At 31.8% G+C, this 22,981-nt stretch overlaps 2 protein-coding genes and 1 long non-coding RNA gene across 3 annotated transcripts; all 3 read left to right on the top strand.

Moving 5' to 3' along the window:
• The first annotated feature begins 936 nt into the window (after window positions 1–936).
• Window positions 937–2,867, top strand: LOC113702700 (premnaspirodiene oxygenase-like). The gene is made up of 2 exons (XM_027223828.2): window positions 937–1,934; window positions 2,018–2,867. Exons 1-2 carry the CDS (start codon window positions 1,032–1,034, stop codon window positions 2,627–2,629), a joined length of 1,515 nt encoding a protein of 504 aa, XP_027079629.1. The 5' UTR covers window positions 937–1,031; the 3' UTR covers window positions 2,630–2,867.
• Window positions 2,868–10,071: 7,204 nt separating this feature from the next.
• On the top strand, window positions 10,072–11,927 carry LOC113703369 (premnaspirodiene oxygenase-like). Its single transcript, XM_027224710.2, has 2 exons — window positions 10,072–11,074; window positions 11,158–11,927. Exons 1-2 carry the CDS (start codon window positions 10,172–10,174, stop codon window positions 11,770–11,772), a joined length of 1,518 nt encoding a protein of 505 aa, XP_027080511.1. The 5' UTR covers window positions 10,072–10,171; the 3' UTR covers window positions 11,773–11,927.
• Window positions 11,928–13,420: 1,493 nt separating this feature from the next.
• On the top strand, window positions 13,421–14,002 carry LOC140012619 (uncharacterized). Its single transcript, XR_011819802.1, has 2 exons — window positions 13,421–13,725; window positions 13,802–14,002. It is a non-coding gene; the product is annotated as an uncharacterized lncRNA (long non-coding RNA).
• The last annotated feature ends 8,979 nt before the right edge of the window (window positions 14,003–22,981 follow it).

Below are 22,981 nucleotides of genomic sequence, written 5' to 3'. Positions count from 1 at the left end.
TTTTTTACTTTATATTCTAAACTTCAATTTTAAACACTTTACATCCTAAATTTTTAATTTTAGATACTTTATACTCAAAACTCTCAAGTTTGTCCCATTTAAATTTAATTAATAATTACATTAAAATTAAAATTAAAATTAATGGAAACATACTATTTTGTTCTAACTGCAAGTTCTTAACTTTTTTGACCACTTTCAACATATTGTCATTGATTTATATGATTTTAATCACTATCATTAACAAAATTAACGAGATAAAAGATGATAGGAATTAATGAAAAAGTACTATTTTATTTTTGTTATGATACTTTGACACCTTTTGATCATTTTTTGCGCATTACCATTGATACGTTCGTTCTTTATGTCATTAATTTTGCTAAATTTATCATCAATTGGATTTAATTGAAGAAACTTGAAAGTTTAAGGTACAAAGTGTCCAAAATTGAGAATTTTGGACTTAAAGTATTCAAAATTGAAGTTTAGAATGCAAAGTGAAAAAATGATACAAGTTAAAAGAAATTCAAACCGAAATTAGTCCACATTTTGAAGATGCAAAAGACAATAAAAAAGAAAAAAATATCTTCACTGTTATATATTAGGCGAGAAACTTAAGCTGAGAGCTACACTACAATATTTAATCCTCCGTGAGTATCTTCTTCTTCCGGAAACGAAATTTGACTAACTAAACCTATTCCCAGAAGTCAACCCAAAAACCGGCAACTCTTGAATTGCTCCCAGGGATTTAACTACCCAAATCTCAACCCTCCGTGAGTATCATTCTTGGTTTATTTTTAGTGTGGTACAGAGCTGAAGTAGAATATTTACAATAAATCCATCAAACTCAACCTGGGGCCACCACCGCATTACAAGATTATCTATATGATTTTTTTTTTTAAAGTAAAACTAGCCATAAAGTCTACGGCGACCAAGTAGTTGAAATAGGATAAAACAAGAAGATGCAGAAAGTCTAATGGCGACCAAGTAGTTGCTGAAAATACTGCAAAGATAGCATCCAACAAGAAAGCAATACAATGGAACTGCCTTTCAACTTCATTGCTTTCTCTCTGTTCTTAGCCTTTGTTTTAACTTTGATCAAGGGAATCAAGAGATCAAAAGAACCCCAGAAACTACCACCATCTCCTTGGAAACTACCTATTATTGGTCATATGCATCATTTAATAGGCTCCCCACCACATCATGCTCTCAGAAAATTAGCTCAAAATTGTGGACCCCTAATGCACATTCAGCTAGGTGAAATATCTTCGATTGTGGTAACTTCACCGCGTTTGGCGAAGGAGATCATGAAAACTCACGATCTTGCCTTTGCAGACCGCGGAGAATTTCTATCTGGAAAGATCATATGCTACAATTGTTCAGACATCGCTTGCTGTCGATATGGTGACTACTGGAGACAAATGCGTAAAATATGCACCTTGGAGCTCCTTAGTGCTAAAAGTGTCCGATCATTTGCTTCTGTTCGCCAAGATGAGGCTTTGCATCTGATATCATCGATTAGGGTTCTAGCTGGTGCTCAAGAACCAATCGATTTAACAGAAAAAGTGTCCTCATACACCAGTTCCGTGGTTTGCAGAGCAGCATTTGGGAAAGTAAGCAAAGATGATCATGTTGCATTCTTGCAGCTACTCAAAGAAGTAACTCGCCTAACAAGTGCCTTCGATATTTCTGATCTGTTTCCATCATTCAAGATTCTTCATTTTCTCCTTTCAGCGGAAACTAAACTTCTTAACATCCACCACAAGGTAGATAAAGTTTTGGATAAGATAATCAATCAGCATCTTGAAAACCTATCAGAAAGAAAAACATCCACAGGTGAATACGGCCATGAAGATTTAATTGACGTCCTATTACGAGTTCAAGGAAGTGATGAACTCCAATTTCCAATTACCAACAACAATATCAAAGCTGTTATTGTTGTAAGTATTCGACCAATTTTTGTCCGGTTATCACTACATCTTTTAGTCTCTAACCAAGAATTTATGCATTGAATTTGGTGCAGAATATATTTGCAGCAGGAAATGAGACTTCATCCGTAACAGTGGACTGGGCGATGTCCGAAATGATTAGAAATCCAGGTGTGATGGCTAAGGCACAGAGTGAAATAAGGAATGCTTTCAGAGGAAAAAACTCAATTGAAGAAACTGATATTCAACAACTGCAATACCTAAAGTTAGTGATTAAAGAAACTCTGAGGCTACACCCTCCTGCCCCTTTGTTGCTTCCAAGAGAGTGTAGGGTGGAATGTGAAATTGATGGATACATCATCCCTGCCAGAACAAGAGTGTTGGTCAATGCCTGGGCAATTGGAAGAGACCCTGAGTATTGGGATGATCCAGAATGTTTCAAACCAGAGAGATTTGCAAACAGTTCCATTGATTTCAATGGAGCTCACTTTGAGTATCTCCCATTTGGTGCAGGAAGGAGAATTTGTGCAGGGATTTCATTTGGTTTGGCCAATGTTGAGCTTCCTTTAGCTCTTTTGCTCTATCATTTCGATTGGAATCTCCCAAGTGGCCTCAATTCCAGTGATTTAGACATGAAAGAGACTGTTGGAATAGCTACATCAAGATCAGACAATCTTTGCTTGAAGGCCACTTTATATGATCCATGATATATCCTTGGTTCCACAAACCAAATTTTGTGTACAAACTAAAGCTTGAATTGGTAATGTCTGCAGATGCTGCCGTCCTCTTTGACAACAAGCAAGTTCAACTTGATGGTTTTGTGACTATATTATGGTAATCATCTTTTGATGATATTCTTAGCCTCTTTTTTGAGCAAACTTCTTTATGATTACATATAAAACAAATACCAAGTATATGATCGGGTTGTTCACTCTTTTATTTATATATCTCAAATTGAGTAATCATTAAAATGTTTCTTTTCAACTACAATGGAATTCGTTACATTTTGTGAATGAGTATAATTGTGGGAAGTGAGTTCAAGTTTGAAGGGAATTTTGAAAGAGCGGTCGCTAAAAATCAAGGTTGAGTTTGATGAAGCTTAAACTTGACCTGCATCCAGGCTCGATGCATTGTCATGTTGGATCCTTAATCCAACATTGGACTTATATGTGAATAATTATGTGTTGCAAACTGTCAATTAAGGTTAAGCCCAATTTAAGTGATCAAATATAGTTTGAGTTTAATGTATCTAATAGGGTGTGAGCCTTTAATGTGTAGAAATTTAAGGGTTCCTATTTCATAGATCAGCTGAAATAGGGTTCCAAAGGGTAACAGGAATGCTACCTATAAATAGGGTCATGGTCCACATGTCACACGAATTCTTATTTTGTCGTATTTTCTAGTACCACAAAATATAGCTCTTCCCTGATATCCCATCGTCAGGAAAGATACCAAAGAGATACCAATGGCTCTCTAAAAGGATTGGCAAGTACGTGTTGACCTGGAAGGTCACCCCAATATCTTTGGAGATTCAAATATCAGATTGTCGAAATGAATCCAGGTACGCTTCCGCAATTTTTACTGTTGTTTTATTTCTTAATAATCGGCATATAGATTTTGGGTTTAATAGGTGATGATTTTCACCAAAGATTAAATATAAATAACCACCCTAACATATCAAGCTTACCCAAATTAAGCTTCAGAAATAAAAATTACTATGCAGTCAGGCTTGAACTCTATTCTGATTAACTTGAGTGGAATGAACTGTCCGATATGAAAATAACTCAACTATACTCCTAATTAAAATAAAGATTAACTGTGGCTTAGAAGGAAACATTGGCGTAATGCACTTAAGAAAATATACAATCATGTAAAGAATGTAAAATCAACCCCAACTCAATAGCAATTTTATTAAAAAAAAAAAAAGGTTTATACTTATGACTTGTATATGCACAATCGTTCATGGGTGCACTCTATCAAATTAAGTGGAATATATAGGCTGTCTTTTTTTTTTTTTTTGAAGGAAAATATGTGGGCAGTCTAACATCATCCATTCTCTCTAGGTAAAGAATACTCTTATAAAATTATATGTGGCATTTGTGAATAAGATACAAAATTCGGGTTCAAAAGTTTGATAGGAGTGTTAATTTCTTAATTACATCGACGACGACAAATCTGGTTGGTTTGACAAAATCTGGTTGGACAGCTTAGTAGGACCCTTTTTCCAATTTGAGGATGCCAAAATGGTTTCTTATAAAGTAAATAATCTTAATATCAATTACTCCAATGACGGTAAAACAGCTAGAGTGCTAGACTATGCATAGGCTTCAGTGTAGACACTAAATTCTTGTTCATCTCCAGTTTACTAATATTTATTTATTAATTTCTTATTGTTATTTTTACTTATTTGCAATAAAAATTGGTTAAATAATCGTTTTAATTTTGTTTTGTAGGTTTTTGCAAAAAAAAAAAAAAAAGAGAAAAAAGAATAAATTTAAATTTAAAAATTAAAAGAAATAGTAGAGGTTTGTTTTCTTTTCTTTTCTTTTGCTTCTAACCCAATAAAAATCCCAACAATGAACCCAACACTAAATCCACTCAAAACCCAATTGCTAAACCCCAAAATCAACCCACACAAAACACAACAAAAGCCCATCTGAAGCCCAGTAAAAACCAGGAAAGAAAGAAAAATAAGAAGAGGCCCATTGGCCCGTTTCTTTTCCTTCCCTAAAAAAAAAAAAGTGCAGCTCCTCATACGCGTGTGCAATGCGTGCTGTTATTTCTTCATCGTCGCAACTAGGCATATCGATGGGTCGAATCTTACTCAAATCTAACCCAAACCCAATATATTTGGGTAGGGTTTGGATTTAATTTCTCAAATTCAGACCCTATCTAAACCCAGACCCTGTGAGAGAGGCATGGATCTGGGTAGGGTCTGATTTTTTAGAATCCATATTCAAATTCAGATCCATACCAAATTTTACCCAGACCCCTATATATTTAATTAAATAATATATATTAGTAAATTTATAAAATAATATAATATTTTATGGCTATTGGATCGAATATAGTAAGATTTTATGGCATCAGAATCTGCATTTAATGTTGGTAGTTAGGTGATTGATGAAACTCGTGCCAAATTGCTTTTAGATATGGTTGAAACATTAATGATTACTGATAATTGAATTGAATCAAAAAAATGAGTAAGTGTTTATAAATTTTCTTATTCTATTATTTATTTGTCATCGGTCTTTAGTCAAATGACTTTATCTCATTCACTATTTTAGTGCTGGATTGCTAGACATTTACCAACATTGAGGTTTAAATAAGAAAAGAGGTACAATATTACATTTCTTCAATAAGACTAAATATTTATATATGTTATGGTTGTTTTCTTTTTTAAAAACTAATCTTAGTTGTCATTGTAATTGGTACAAACTTTTTCAAGAAAAGGAGAAAAGGTAAAGGCAAATAAATAAAATATTGGATGTGGATGCAGTTGAATCTTTGAAAATATATAAAAGTAGTTAATAATAATTCTTTCTTTCAGTTCACAATATTGCATTCAACTTGTTGAATGTTAATTTTATTATTTGAAAACAAAAATTGGATGGTATTTATATTATTTATGAACTCTATATATTTTAATTACATTTTTACTTTAGTATGTTCAGAAAATACCCATGGATACCCATTGGATACCCAGATCCATAAAGGTTTGGGTATGAACTTACTTTTTCAGACCCAAAAGGGTCGGGATCTGGGTCTGGGTCTAACTAAATTAAATGAGTTTGGATCTGGATCAAAGGGATCAAAGGGATCCAACCAGATCCTACTCATTGACATGCCTAGTCACAACAATGGACCAGTACAAGGCTTTGCGAACCTTCATGGCTTTATTTTTCTTTTCTTTATTTTTCTTTCTTTCTTTTCTCTTTCTTTCTCCCCAAGGCTTTGTTGGTACAAAGACATCTCACCATATTTCAAATCCTATCCTTTAAACACTAAACAAAAATTGATAAAGGGTAAGAAAAAAAAACACATCAACCCATTTCATCCTATCTCTCATTTCTAGGTTTTAGGGTTTTTGTTTCATATAAATACATCAATAAGGGACATTTTAGGGTAGAGGAGGTAGAGACTCACTAGTTTTCAGCCATTGGAGAGAGATTAAAAGCAAAAAGAGAGAGAAAGAAAAAAAAAATTTCAGCAAACCAGAAAAACAAGGTTGATCGGCCAACCTTGTTTGATGCGTTTTTCTCCTTCGTTATAGATCTATTTGGGGTGATTCTTTTTTCTGCATTTTCTAGGGATATACTTTTATGTTGAAGTCTTTTGCTGGTAATCATTAAAGCCCTTCAAAATCGTGCTTGAACTTGGCCCCTTCTCAACTCTTGAAGCTCCTGATTTCTTCAAGGAAAGGAAGAGCCGCCTTCATTCACCCTCCGCATCCGATTGCTTGCTTCTACAACATTCAAGAGACAGTTAGTTTCTGGTGTAAACGGACCAACACTTCTTTTGTAAGTTTTGTGAAATGATGAGTAAAAGAATAAGTTTGGGTTCACGACTATGGAGTTTTGTTTATGCAAATGTGATGATTTTGGGTTTATACAAAGGTAAGGGACATGCTTACCAAGTGTAAGAATCTTGTTTTCTGAGAAATTTTGCTAAAAAAAAAAAAATCAAAGAAAGAGGATACTGTTGGTTCATGCTGTTGTAAGATTTTAGTGGTTTTTTATTTCGAATAGGTCATAAGAAATTTTCATTTTTGGCCCTTAATATTTGCATAATTATGATATGCTCAAAAATTGTGAAAATGAATAAATTTCTTCCTTTTAAAATCTTGATCTCTATTTATATGTTTTATGCATCTTTTGGTGAATTAATTCTAATTTTGTTAAGTATAATTGGGGTTTAAATAAATTTGTTAAATTTAGATTTTCAATTTGGCAACTTTAGAAATTAATGCAAATAGTTTTTGGTTCGATGGCTCAAAATCATTTTTTGGTGGTTGATTAGTTCAAATCTGATTATATTATGAATAATAGGGTAGTAAAAATTATTTTGGCAGAATTTTCATTTTAGCCCCTAATTTTTAATGAATTCATGCTTGTCCCCCAATAACTTTTGATTTTGTCATTTTAGTCCCTAAGAATCTTTGTTGCTTTTATTATTAAGATTCCCCATGGCTCTTTGATTCTTTATGCATTGCTAGGAGTGTTAATTTATTAGATTAAGTTTTTTATCTTTAATAATTAATTGTCAATTAAATTGGTTTATTGACCCGTTTGTTGATTTTGAAAAAGTAAACAACTCTCCTTTCCCCTCAGTTAGCTGCTAATTTAAATGGGAAATATCCCTATTATCCTTTAAACTCTTTTTATGTGCTCCTATATGTTTATATGTGTTACGTGTTTTTCTTTTATTTATTTATTTTAAGTTTTTATTCATTTTAAGTTTGTTTAATTTAAGTCTTATGATTTTTTGGAGGGTATTTAAATGCTCAAATTGTAATAGATAGGTTATATCCTCTTGTGCAAGAAATGTAATTAGATAGACAATGTAATAGATAGGTTTTATTTTTGCAAGAAATGTAATTAGTTAGATAAATGTAATAAATAAGTTAGATAGGTTTATTATCTTACATTTTTCCTTTTAAATTGTAGTTAGGTCTCCCAATATAATAGTTAGGTCTTATGTGCTTGTATACTTGTGTGTTTATGTGCTTATGTCTTTTATTTACTTTTCCTAGTGTTTTGCATATAAATATTATGTCTATGTGCTATGTGCTCTACGTGCTCTATGTACTTTATATGTTTATTTGTTTTGATTATGTACTTTACATGCTCTATATACTTTACGTGCTATGTATTTATAATGAGTTCATAACGTCATCATACTAGTCTAACGCTAGTTGTGGCTTTTCTCCCCGATTTCTCACTAGTCCACGCTAGTGAGAACATATAGAAATAGATTAGTCTAATGCTAGACCCTTAGACTATCTACATGCTAGATTCATACTTTGGTGTGACATTTATTACATCTCATGCATTTTTTCTATTTTAGATTATTTTCATTTGCATGATATGTCCTCTTATAGTATTCTCTTATCCCTATATGCGTAAACCATATCATTTAGACTTGCATTTCATTTAGCTAATTAGAAAATTAGGTTAGTCTATTTGCTTGTCTAGATTAGAAGAGTCACCATTCGAATATGGGAAATAGGCGAGAATGACTTCTTAACCTTAGCATGCTATTACCCCTCTATAAAAAGAAAAATTATGTTATGAATTTTAGTTTTCCGTATCCGTTATGTTGCATTTTTCTCTTTTAGATCATATATATTTATCTATATATCATAATTTTCTTTTCTTCGAATCTCATCTTTTGCAATTTTATGACTTCTTCAAGGGATTATTCTTGGGTTTCACAATTAATGTGATTGGTACCAATTAAATTTTGAAGAATCATTTCGTTTCTCCCGATATCCTCTAGATCTAGATTTGCATCTATATATAGAAGCATCCAAATGTGATAAGTTAAGAGGTTGGATTACGAAAATTTTTGACTAAATCTCGCAACTAATCTTGGTTAGGTTGAAAGGGTGCTTTAGATTTGAGTCGATCAAATCTTTGCCTTTCCTTTCTTCAACCACAACTTCCGAACCCTTTTCTCTCGTTTTCAAACACTTGGAGTCGTTTAAAAGGGTTTTATATATTTTCATTTTTTGTAAATATTTTTTGGATGATTTAGTAAATCTAAACTCGATACCAAGTGGTGATTCTCCTTTTCTAAAAACCCTTTTTTAGACTGTTATTTTGGCCCCAAACGGTTGCATTTTCTAAGTCCCATTTAGGCCATTTTTCATTATTTTCTAAAATCAAAAACTCATTTTTAAACACCTTTCCTTTTATTTCAAAAATGCTGCGCGACATTCAGAAAATACATCATTAATCATTTTGGTCATAACAATTATCTTCCAAAAATGTCAAATATAACCTTCAATGGTAAAAATAAAAAAGGTCCAATTATAAAGGGTAAATCCATCATTTGAAAAGAAAATTGCCCTGGCATTAGTAACACCAACACGAGCCAATTGGAAAAAAGATCCCCCATAAGAATGAAAATGGTAAAACAATTGACTTCTAAGATCAGTTAAATGTTATTCCCTCCTATTTCTAAGATTATTTTGTAATGTTTCGAGAATCAAACTTTTTAAGAATAGTGGTTTGAATACATGTTGTGCTTTTCTTTCTAATCTTATCCACACAAATTCATAATTTGAATTTGAATGGTGATATGCACATAATTAAAAGGAGGGACTATATTGAAAAAAAAGATTAAAAAGTGTTTTAACATTCTTAACATGATAAATATTTTGAAACATTTCAAAATAGAAAGTATTACAGTTTTAATAGGTCAGAAGGGGTAGTTGGTACTCACAGGCGGTACTATGTAAGTTTGGATTAACCAATGTGATATTCGAATAATTAATTCAGTGTCAACAATTTTGTTCCTATTCTATATTCTAAATGTGGCCAATATACACCTTATGATTTCCCCGGTGAAAATGATATGTGCACGTTTTATCAACAAAGGCTTTAGAATCAACGATGCCAAAATGAAAAATACAGGCAGCAATAATGCAACATCCCTTCAACTTCATTGCTTTGTTTTTTGTCCTATTCCTCGTTTATAGCTTATGTCAACAAAACGGCAAGAGATTCGAAACAGTTCAATGCTATCAACACTTTGGAATTCATTATTTGTGAGACACTTCAGCTGATAGCCAAACTACTTTATTTAATTCTCAGTGATTATCATACTTGCATGATCTGATTATCCATTATCAATCATTATTATTATTCAATGAAGATGATATGTAAGTTGAAACCAATCGGCGAGATAATTAAATGAAGATTCAATTTTTAGCAAGTAAATTATATCCTTAAAAACATTTTAAGTTTATCATACTTGTACTATTTATCAATTTGTGCAGATGTTGACGTTTGACCTACAATATTGGACCAGTATAACTTGACAAAGATTATATGACATAGAAGTTGTGCTGGATAATTGAGATAACTAATTAAGAACTAACTCTTAGAAAGTAACTTGTACCCTCATGAATATATGTAGTAAGCTTCTATGGTAATCCATATACCTACTGTATTGATATGTAATTTTGCGAGCAGAAAAAGTCGTAAAAGTAGTGCAAACTGCAAAGAGAGCAAGAGAGCCAAAGAATGGATTTACCCTTCAACTTCACTGCTTTCTTTCTGTTCATAGCCTTTGTTTTAACTTTCATCAAGGTATTGAAGAGATCAAAAACAGCCCAGAAACTACCACCATCCCCATGGAAACTACCTATTATAGGACATATGCATCATTTGTTAGGTTCTCCACCGCATCATGCTCTCAGAAAATTAGCTCAAAAATATGGACCTCTGATGCACATTCAGCTAGGTGAAATTTCTTCGATTGTGGTAACATCGCCCCGCTTAGCAAAAGAGATTATGAAAACTCATGATCTTGCCTTTGCAAATCGTGGAGAAAGTCTAGCAGGAAAGATTTTGTTGTATAATTGTTCGGACATCGCATGCTGTCCATATGGTGACTACTGGAGACAAATGCGCAAAATATGCACCTTGGAACTCCTTAGTACTAAAAGTGTCCGATCATTTGGATCTATTCGGCAAGATGAGGCTTTGCATCTTGTCTCATCGATTAAGGCTCTGGCTAAAGCTGGAAAATCAATTGATTTAACGGAAAAGATGTCTTCATACACAAGTTCGGTTCTCTACAGAGCAGCATTCGGCAAAGTAAGCAAAGACGATCATTTTGCATTCTTTCAGCTAATCAAGGAATCATCTTCCATAGCAAGTGCCTTCGATGTTTCTGATCTGTTACCATCGTTCAAGATTCTTCATCCCTTCCTTTCGGTGAAGAATAAAATGATAAATATCCGCTATAAGCTAGATAAAGTTCTGGACAAAATAATTGATCAGCATATGGACAACTTAGCAAGAACAAAAATAGCAACAGGTGCATCGGACAATGAAGACATAATTGATGTCCTGCTAAGAGTTAAAGATAGCGGTGAGCTTCAAATCCCACTTACCAAGGACAATATCAAAGCTGTTCTTTCTGTAAGTGTTTAACCAATTTTTTGCTTACTACCATTACATCTTTTAGTCTCTTACAAATAATTTTGGCATTGACTTTGATGCAGGATGTGTTTACAGGGGGAACTGAAACTTCATCCGCAACAGTGGAGTGGGCGATGTCCGAGATGATCAGAAATCCAGGTGTGATGACTAAGGCACAGAGTGAAATAAGGAAAGTTTTCAGAGGAAAAAACACAATTGAAGAAATTGATGTTCAACAACAACTGCAATACCTGAAGTTAGTGATTAAAGAAACTCTAAGGTTACACCCTCCAGTCCCTTTGTTGGTTCCAAGAGAGTGTAGGGAGGAATGTGAAATCGATGGATATATTATCCCTTTCAAAACAAGAGTCTTGGTTAATGCTTGGGCAATCGGAAGAGACCCCGAGTATTGGGATGATGCAGAATCTTTCAAACCAGAGAGATTTGAAAACAGCTCCATTGATTTCAATGGAAGTCACTTTGAGTATCTACCATTTGGTGCAGGAAGGAGAATTTGCCCAGGAATTGCATTTGGTTTGGCCAATGTTGAGCTTCCTTTAGCTCTTTTGCTTTACCATTTTGACTGGAGACTTCCAAATGGCCTTGATTCTAACGATTTAGACATGACAGAGACTGTTGTAATAACTGCATCAAGAGCAAACAGTCTTCGCTTGCTGGCAACCATGTATGATCCATGATCCATCGCCTGATTTGAAAAACCAATCACTGTAAACAAAGTAAGGCTTGCATTTGATTGGTAATATCTACAGATCTTGGCATATGGTTGACTTCTTGTAAGTTCAACCTCAAGTTGTATCTTTACAACCATGGCATGACAATCATCTTTCTGATAGTATTCTGATCCTTTTAATTAACTAGTTAGGAGCATGTGCCTTGCGCATTGCAATAATATTTTATTTTTTATTTTTTCCAAAGTAGCAAATTTGATGAGTCAAAAGGTCAAACTTGGGTAAAGTACCTCCAACTACGACAAAATCCGCATACTCTTCTACAAGTAAAAGCAATACCTAACTACATACAAAAGTCAAACAAAAGATACATACAGGGGTTAATTTAGACCATAACCAACTTAGCTAGCTCATTCGGCCACCAGAGGAGGGACTAAGTCCCTCCCTAGGCATTCCCTGACTAAGGATGGCAATTAGGGTGGGTGCTCGCGGGAGTTAATGGGACGGAGCCCTTTAGAAACGGGGTGAGAGAGTAAACCCCCGTCCCATCCCTTGCCCCGTCACTCCTTAAAAAAATAATGTGTAAATATATATGTGTATGTATCTAATTATATATCTATAATATTTAATTTAATTAGTTATAAACTTATAATAATGATATTATTAGTTATATGTATTATATAATGTATATTAGTATATGTAATATAATTAATATTATCAATTATACTAATAATTATGCATGTATACTAATAGAAATTATTAATTAGTTATATTAAATTTACTAATACATTTATACTAAATTTCTAATTACGCTTAACACAATAATACTTTTTCCTCAAAAAAAAAAAGCACAATAATGACTTAGTGATTGTATTTGTGTTAAAAGTGAAAAATTGACTACTTTAGTTGTATTTGTTTCATCATGTTAGATTGTATTCAAATAACTTTTGTTTGATTATTTTTATGAGTTTCAATTGTAAAATTACAATGAATAATAACTTGGTGATATATTGATATTTTAATATTTGATTATTTGCTACAATTTGACTATAATAAAATTATATAACACATTTTTATTAGCCTCGCGAGTGCCCCTGTGGGGGAAGCAGGGTTAGGCGGGGGCCAGGGTGAGGGGAATTAATGGGCAACGGGGCGGGGGGACCCCTCCCTGTTGCCATCCCTACCCCTGACTGTGTTTCCTTTCCAGAATCTCTTCCAATTGTAATAATGTTGTACTAAAAAAAAAAAACTTAGACCATATGCATGTCTCAATGAAGTAACAATATATCATGTAATAACTTCATTTTTATTTTTTTTATGCATCCAAATTTCAGCGTTACCCTATAATCCGAAAAGTAGCGGTGTACAAAATTGAAAAATTCCGATTTACCGACCGATTTCGAAATTGAATTCGAAATTTCAAATTCGATAATTCGAAATGGAATTCGGTAATTTCGATTTCAAATTGGTCGAATTTGAAAACATAGTTTTTGAAATCGACAATTCCGATTTCGAAATAGGAAATCGAAATCGGAAATATAATTTCGAATTTGTTTTATATATATAATATAATATTTTTTTACAATATATGTAATATAAAATTTATATTATATACATAATAACAATAATACATCTAACAATTAACAAAAATTACAAAACAACCTCCAAAAAGGACAAAAATGCAAAAGTGCAAAACCTAATCTATTAAGCTCTTTCGCCTCTTCGTCAATTCGTCTCTCACCTTTCTTCCTCCTCCGCCACCGCCAGTCTGCCAGTCTTCAGTCGAGAAGGAGCTCAACTAAGAGCAGCTTTCCTACTTTCTCAGCTTTCATCTTCACTGTCTCTCACTCTCATTCTTCATCTTCAAGCCATCAAGCTAGCCATCTTCAAGCCCGACAGTCTTCATCTTCAAGCCATCATTAGCTAGCCATCATCAGCCTTCATCTTCAAGGACAAATTGAGGTATGCGGGTGATTTTACTTAATATGGGCTATGCTATAATTGCTATTAATCTGTGTTTCTGGTTTATTTTTCTTAGGCATTTCATCAAACAGCTTCTGAGTATGCTCTATTTTACTAGCACTATGGCAAGAGCCCTGAAGATCAAAAGCTAGTCTTGTCAATTTATGAGAACAAGTTATATGTAGTTTTAACCAACTACTGCTTTGAGTATGTTGTGTATAAGAATGATCACGTTTTACTTTGTGGATAACATATCTATTTTCTGCGCTCTCCCTAACTGCATTGCGCCATTGCGGATGTTACTAATTTCACTGACACAGAACAAGCTCATCTGCCAATCATCCCAGTGATTTCTCTTTCAAATGCTTTGATAGTTTCCACTTTCGTCAAGAAAAAGAAAAAATCCAAGGATTCACCACTATAGGATATGCTAAGAGCTTGTTTTCTTTTCTTTATTCTTTTTCTGATTTTGGGAATTAAGGAGGAAAGAGGGTCTCAAAAAGTACTTGAAACTGTAGAATATTTTTTTCAGGTCATTCTTGGAAGTTGCAAATTTGAAATGTTGTTTTACACTTATGATTTATTTGAAATAGTTGCTGCTTTATTTGTGTGAAATTTGGACTGGAATTGTTGCTTACATTTGTATTATTTGACAATTTTGATGTTTTGTATTTCATCTTTAGATTGTAACGAATGGTTGTATAAGTATTGTGATGAATGGTTGTATTCTCGTATGAAGTGGTAGACTTGTGATGAGTCATTAAAAAAAAGAAAAAAAAAAAGGGAAAACAGGTTTTTGAATTCGGTCCAAATTCCGAATTGAATTCGAAATTGATCGGTAATTTCTATGTCAAAATTTCAAAAAATTTTGATTTCAAACTTTCGATTTACTGATTTCGAATTCGTTGCACACCCCTACCGAAAAGTGTCATTATCATATATCTACACTAATTTTAGCCGGCCAATTCACATTGTCAAATTTTACCACGGCATTGTGATGTCACTAATTAGTCTATAATGAGATATTCACACTTCGTGGTCCGTTTGGATGGTATGATTTTTAGATTGTTTGTCTTAAAACTTTACGATAACTCATAATAGCTGTCTTAAAAAAATGCTGACATTTATTTTCTCCGCCACCGATATCCTATTTAATGCACTTTCATTTTGGTGTTTCTCAATAACTTAGAGGTTTTTATCACTGTAGATGGTATTTTACACAAATTTTGTTTCTTTAAATAAGGCCACAAACAGGACACCGGTATAGAGCCTCAAATATCTATAATAAGTACTTCGAGCGGTTCAAGTTGCTTATCTGAAAGTTTGGGGATGAAATGTGTCCCCATCTCAAAATTTATGGATGAAAAGTGGATTTTTCTCCAAAAACACTACTAAACCACATGTTTCCTATCCTTGCATAGAAGGACTCCAATCAACTTCCATCTCTATCTTTTGATGATTCAACTAACTCATAATTTTGACTTCAATTCCCCAATATATGGGGCCATTATGCTCTCTTTTATCCCTAATCTTTTCGTCATAATTTTAAAACTTCTATTTTTCATTCTACCCCTTTCAAAACGAAAATTGGGAATGCCTACAAAACCGAGTGAAAATATTGTGTTCTAAATTGCTAATCGATATAGGAAAATACATGAACAGGGAAAATAATAAAATGCTCAAAACCAAATTATCTTTCTAAAAACTATTTGCTAGGTTTAATTACAAGTTATGCTTTCTCACAAATTAATTTCTTTCCAACTTATCAAATCACACATTTAACTTTTCATCACTCTTCTCATATAGAACTAGTGATTTTAGTTAGCGTCATATGATTGCACACTATCTTTTTCAAGTTTTCAATACAAGTGAAAATCAAAAGAATAAAGAAACTTCAAATTAAATGGATCAACTTTTACGAGATAAAAAAATTTGCTCATCATTTCATTTGATTTTTACTAATTCATAAAAGTCCCATCCCGAATTGGTATGTTAGAGCATATTTTGTTTATTAAGATCACGATTTCACACTTAATATTCTTTAGGGGAGAATAAAAATATTTGTCATAAGAAAAAAGAAAGAAAGATGATAACTTGGAGGTTCAAAACAAAAATGATTGAAATTGTCATGACAAGATGACAAGAAGCTTAGTGTAATTGGACCGCTAATTTTAGCATCCTTTATTAAACTGTGTTAAAATATCTTTTATTAAAATCCCTGTGTTCTTTTCAAAAAAAAGAAAAAGAAAAAGAAACAAATTGACTGCAATAAAAGTCCTTTATATCGCAATACCTAAGCCGGAAACGTCAGAACTCTATCGACAATCTATTTCTTCATTACGGTTATTAAGCACGTAGTCTAAACTAGCGTTTTTAGTTGTCGATTACTTTATCGTGGTAGACATCCACCTATGTCAGATTTGGTGAAGTGGAAGAAACATATATGTTTAGATTTTCTTTTATTTTATTTTATTTGTATACTTGGTGGTAACGTATCAAAAAGTCGCTATGTTGGAATATTTTATTTGTCTCTCCTAGAAAATAGGTATCACCAAAAAAAAGATTTTAAATTCAATTCCTCTTCTGTTTTTGTAATTTAGTTCTATGGGTCTGTTATAAAAATTTTAGATTTGTTTAGGGTTAACACTTTGCTCGTCTAGACTTTGGAGATAATCATATTTTACCACTCTCAATCTTCAAAATATACACTTTACACCCCATAAAAACTAGTCAAAGTTAGAAATGCATAGAAAGTGTGTACAATGATGTTGTTGCCTTTTAATATATGATTATTTATAACTTAATATTATTTCCTTTCTATTGCTAACAACATACATTTTTCTCCATGCTATCTACTATACAAAAATCTCCAATTGATGAAAGGTAAAAAAAAAAAACAAATGTTTTCATTTTGTTTATTATCCTTAAAATTTTTTTCTATTGGATTAACAGTCACTTTAATATATACTTTGTTTAATTTACTAGACTTTGAATCAAGCAATAAGGATAATGACAAAGTAATAACAACAAAATGATATAGCAAAATTTTCAAAAAATCAACTAATATTAAACTTGTATTCTTAAAAAATAGTTTTTATTACACTACCGTTACTCTTGTATGTCAAATTGTTAAATATGAAATACTTAACCAAAATTGTTAAGAAAAAGGTTGATGTGCCTTGTTTTTAAACTTAGAAGAGAAAAATAGAGATTATATAAGGTCATTAAATTTTGAACCCACCATAAAACCTTCGGAATAAAAATTGGGAAGCTAAGTAGATAACCAATTGGTTAAATGAATTCGTCCTAATAGTTTAGGCTATCACTTGGGGGTATTAATACATTTAAAACACACACCACACAGGAACCACAGAAAATGAACATGATGCTTTTAAAGGGAAGGTTAGGTGAATAGGTCGAAACTTGCATCTTAAGAATTTTTTTTTTATATGGTCCTGGTGGTATCAGTATCAAAACGTCACTGTCACGATATTTTAACTGTCTCTCCTGGAAAATGGGTATCTCTACAAAAGATTTAATTTCAATTCTTTTTTTTTTTTTCGCAATGTAATTCTATAGATCCATTATAAGAATTGGAGAACTATTTAGGGGTAACACCTTGCCTCTCTAGACCTTGGGATAATCACACTTTACCACTCTCAATTTTAAAAATATGCACTTTATCCACAAGGAAAAAAACAGGTTTACATTTGATTTACTATTATCTTTAAAACTTTTCCTATTGGATTAGTGTTCACTTTAATGTATAATTTGTTCAATTTATTGGACTTTAAATCAAACAATATGTATAATAGCAACATAATTATAATAAATTGCTTCAAATCCCCCTTCTCCTGCACTTTTAAAATTCCACCCTTTCCCTACTGGAAAAAAATAACATTAAATTTAGTTAGACAAATTTTCAAAAGATAAGGTAATATTAAACTTATTATTCTTTAAAAAAATAATTATATTATATTATTATTATTATTATTCTTAGTTGTTAAATTGGTAAAATATTAAATACTTAACCAAAATTATTTAAAAAAAAGGCTGTTATGCCTTATTTTTAAACTTAGAAGAGAAAAATACGACAATGAAGTAAAATTTAGTTGGAATGACGCTTCACCTGTAACTGATAGGTCAACATTCCAGTCGTTAAAAGGGTAAATAGGGAATGACTATTGATCATCTTTAAGAAAAAAAGGAAAAAAATAAGAGAAAAAGGAGATTAAATCAAATTTCACTTGTTTTTTGGGAAAAGGCAGTAATTATAAATTATAAATAATTTCGACAAGAAAAGGACAATGTTTTCATAACTCTCATGTGTTTTTAATCGCTGTTAAGATTTCCAATGTTGACTAGCGTTTCATAACACTCATATTTTTAAAGTTGAAGGTGGTAAAATGTAACCATCCTCAAAGTTCAAGGGGATAAAGTATATTATACACCAAGTTCATGCACAAAAAGTGACTCTAAAAGAACAATATCTCTATGCAATAAATTCAAAGATGGGACTCCTAAAAATAAAAAATTAGGCATCTTTTAATTTGTGTCTGTCAGACAAGTCCTACGTCGCTTAAAGTAGGATTTTTCTTATTAACCATATGCATTTATGAGCATGTTATTCACTTGGTAGTGGTAGAATATTTGTCAATTATTTGACCGATTGGTTGCAACTTACGTATGATTATCATTGAGTCATATCGAGGGAAGGTTAGACTGGGTGATAAGTTAAAGAGGAATTGTAAATAAGAAATTTTGAGTTCAAATCTTTTTTTTTTTAAAAAAAAAAAAGAGGATTGGATTGGACGGTAAGGAGGAATTGTAAATTGTAAATTTTGGATTAAATCCATTAAAAAAAAGCACAATTGAATCCATTAGAGCAAGTTTTTTATGAGAAACTTCCACAAGCGTCAGAAATCTGAATCCCTTTTTACTATAATTTTAGATTTATTTTAATTCAATAACTCTTGTCGTCTCCTTATCCCTTTCCAGTCTTCAATTTACATGACCCACTAACCCACAAAATTAAAACTCCTAAATTTTAACTAATAGATAATAACCACCCCTCCAAAATGGTATCTACAAATTCCAATTCACGTCTCACAATTACTACTGACACTCACCACATCATTAATAGCAATACTCACACTTATTACATCACTGATAGCAATAACTAAATGTTAATTTAAGAAACTTACAACTACGAAAATCACATATCCAAAATTTTAGGAGCATGTTTGAATTACAATTTTTACAATTCTACGTATCCTATTGGGGTTAAAAACAAAAAAATCCCCCGTGATATATCTAATACACAGAAAAATCTCGCATGGTTTCAAAACATACAAAACAACATCTCATATTTTGAACTAAATTGTAAACTAACAGAATTCGTTAAACTTAATGAAAATGACGGTCTCATCTGTTAAACTTATCGGATTTCGTTAAGTTTACCGTTGACTTTACCGGATTCCATTAAATTTTTCGTTAAATTTACCAGATTCCGTTAAGTTTAACGAATTCTGTTAATTTACAATTTAGTTCAAAACATGAGGTGTCGTTTTGTATGTTTTGAAACCATAGGGGAATTTTCTGTGTATTAGGTATACCACGGGGGGCTTTTTTGTTTTTAACCCATCTTAGTGTCATAATGTATTTTACTCTCATAAGCATTCACAAAACTGATGATCACTAACCCCTTTTACCCATTTCATTTGTCATCACACAAATTAAATACACTAAAAAAAAAAGATTATGTATCACATTCTTACCATGGATGAATCCCACTTACAAGCATTTTAATCAGTGACGAAACCAAGATTTTTTTTTTCTAAAGGGGCTAAAATTTTTTGGAACATAATTATTTTTATATGTTATGTTCAAAATAATTTTCATCTATTTAAATATATGACATCTAAAAATATCAACTATTAATTTTAATTATAAAGGGATATAAAAAGTAAATAACTTTTTAAGAAAAAATTAATTCAAAGGTAGTTAATTCACACACACACACACACACACACATATACATATATATATATATATATTCTCATAATATAAACTAAAATTATAAAAAATTAGGAGGGCTAACTTTGTTTTACACAAATATTTACAAAATATGAATTAAAATTTTTAAAACTTGGGGGGGGGCTATGGCCTCATTGGTTCCATCATTGATTTCAATGGCGTCTTAATTCCAAACCCGCAAGATTAAAAGGAGAAAACAACTGATCACAAAATGAATGTTACATTATAGTGATCCCACTGAAATATTTTAAAAAGGTTCATCAAATTCACTTCCAAGAAATACAAGTCTCACTGAACATTTTTTTGTAGTATGAACTCCACAAAATTCACCAGAATTAATTAAACCACCAATATTGGTTTCATATTAAAAGTTGATTGATGTAAAAAGTGTTCCCATCTTTGTACAAAATTATCAAGTTGAATGCATAATGTTTGTAAGTATTTCATTTTGAAATAAGTTTCATCTATTTAAATATATGACATCTAAAAATATCAAATATTAACTTTAATTATAAAGGGATGTAAAAAGTAAATAACTTTTTTAAGAAAAAAATTAATTCAAATGTAGTTAATTCACACACACGCACACACACACACACACATATATTCTCATAATATAAACTAAAATTGAAAAAAAAAAATAGAAGGGCCAACTTTGTTTTGCACAAATATTTATACAATATGAATTAAAATTTTTAAAACTTTGGAGGGGGGGGTATGACCCCATTAGTTTTAAATATTTATTTATAATGCTCAATAAACCTAATTATCAATTTTTTTTCCATCTGTACTCTATGTCGCAAAATTACATATTATTTAATAATTAAACAATAAGAATATAAAATTTTGAATTAAGTACTATAAAAGTTAACATAAAAACTTAATCCAAAAAATTTGAACCTCTAGCATTTTTTCGAGTGTAAATTTAAAATTTCATTTTGGAAAAGTAAGAAAATAGGTTAAAACTTATCATAAATTGGTAATGCTGAAAAATGAACAAGTTAATAAACTAAGATAAAATAAAATGATAAGATAAAACTAACAAATAATAATAATAATGATGAAACAAAAGTAGTTAATATCATGACAAAATAAAAAATTTGAAAAAAAAAATGAGTGGGGGAAGAGAGGAGATTTAGAGGAAGACAATTCTAAATGAGTTAATTGGGTTTGATGGGTTACCCAATAATACCCATTTATTAAATGGGTATTATTGGGTAACCCATTTATACCCATATACAAAAATTTAAGATACTCATACCCATCTATTCATGAATGGGTATGGGTAAATTTAGTTAAATGGATTTGTTTGATAGCTATACTCATACCCATCTTTCTTTCCTGGTTTTTGCTGGGCCTCAGGTGGGCTTTTGTTGTTTTTTGAGTGGGTTCATTTAGGGGTTTAGGAATTGGGTTTTGAGTGGATCTAGTGTTGGGTTCATTGTTGGGATTTTTATTGGGTTAGAAGCAAAAGAAAAGAAAAGAAAACAAACCTCTACTATTTCTTTTAATTTTTTTATTTTTCCTCCTTTTTTTTGCTCTTTTTTTTTTGGCACAAACCTACAAAACAATTTTAAAATGATTATTTAAGCAATTTTTATTGCAAATAATTAAAAATAACAATAAGAAATTAATAAATAAATAATAGTAAACTTGAGATGAAGAAGAACTTAATGTCTGCACTGAAGCCTATGCATAGTCTTAGTACTCTGGCTGTTTTACCGTCATTGGAGTAATTGATATTAATTTTTTTGTGAGCAACGATAACTAGACCAAGGGAGTGTTATGACACAATCCTTAGATTTTTTTCGCTGCAGGTGAGATTCGAACCCTCACCTACAGCCCCTTCCCTAGTGGCCACTGAGCCATTGCCTAGTGGTTGAGTAATTGATATTAAGATTATTTACTTTATAAGAAACCATTTTGGCATCCTCAAATTGGAAAAAGGGTCCTACTAAGCTGTCCAACCAGATTTTGTCAAACCAACCAGATTTGTCGTCGTCGATGTAATTAAGAAATTAACACTCCTATCAAACTTTTGAACCCGAATTTTGTATCTTATTCACAAATGCCACATATAATTTTATAAGAGTATTCTTTACCTAGAGAGAATGGATGATGTTAGACTGCCCACATATTTTCCTTCAAAAAAAAAAAAAAAGACAGCCTATATATTCCACTTAATTTGATAGAGTGCACCCATGAACGATTGTGCATATACAAGTCATAAGTATAAACCTTTTTTTTTTTTTAATAAAATTGCTATTGAGTTGGGGTTGATTTTACATTCTTTACATGATTGTATATTTTCTTAAGTGCATTACGCCAATGTTTCCTTCTAAGCCACAGTTAATCTTTATTTTAATTAGGAGTATAGTTGAGTTATTTTCATATCGGACAGTTCATTCCACTCAAGTTAATCAGAATAGAGTTCAAGCCTGACTGCATAGTAATTTTTATTTCTGAAGCTTAATTTGGGTAAGCTTGATATGTTAGGGTGGTTATTTATATTTAATCTTTGGTGAAAATCATCACCTATTAAACCCAAAATCTATATGCCGATTATTAAGAAATAAAACAACAGTAAAAATTGCGGAAGCGTACCTGGATTCATTTCGACAATCTGATATTTGAATCTCCAAAGATATTGGGGTGACCTTCCAGGTCAACACGTACTTGCCAATCCTTTTAGAGAGCCATTGGTATCTCTTTGGTATCTTTCCTGACGATGGGATATCAGGGAAGAGCTATATTTTGTGGTACTAGAAAATACGACAAAATAAGAATTCGTGTGACATGTGGACCATGACCCTATTTATAGGTAGCATTCCTGTTACCCTTTGGAACCCTATTTCAGCTGATCTATGAAATAGGAACCCTTAAATTTCTACACATTAAAGGCTCACACCCTATTAGATACATTAAACTCAAACTATATTTGATCACTTAAATTGGGCTTAACCTTAATTGACAGTTTGCAACACATAATTATTCACATATAAGTCCAATGTTGGATTAAGGATCCAACATGACAATGCATCGAGCCTGGATGCAGGTCAAGTTTAAGCTTCATCAAACTCAACCTTGATTTTTAGCGACCGCTCTTTCAAAATTCCCTTCAAACTTGAACTCACTTCCCACAATTATACTCATTCACAAAATGTAACGAATTCCATTGTAGTTGAAAAGAAACATTTTAATGATTACTCAATTTGAGATA

Source organism: Coffea arabica, chromosome 8e (genome assembly GCF_036785885.1).
Source record: "Coffea arabica cultivar ET-39 chromosome 8e, Coffea Arabica ET-39 HiFi, whole genome shotgun sequence".
In the NCBI taxonomy this organism is placed as follows: Eukaryota; Viridiplantae; Streptophyta; class Magnoliopsida; order Gentianales; family Rubiaceae; genus Coffea; species Coffea arabica.
The sequence above is the reverse complement of the archived record's forward strand: the minus strand, read 5'-3'. Positions and strand labels throughout refer to the sequence as shown.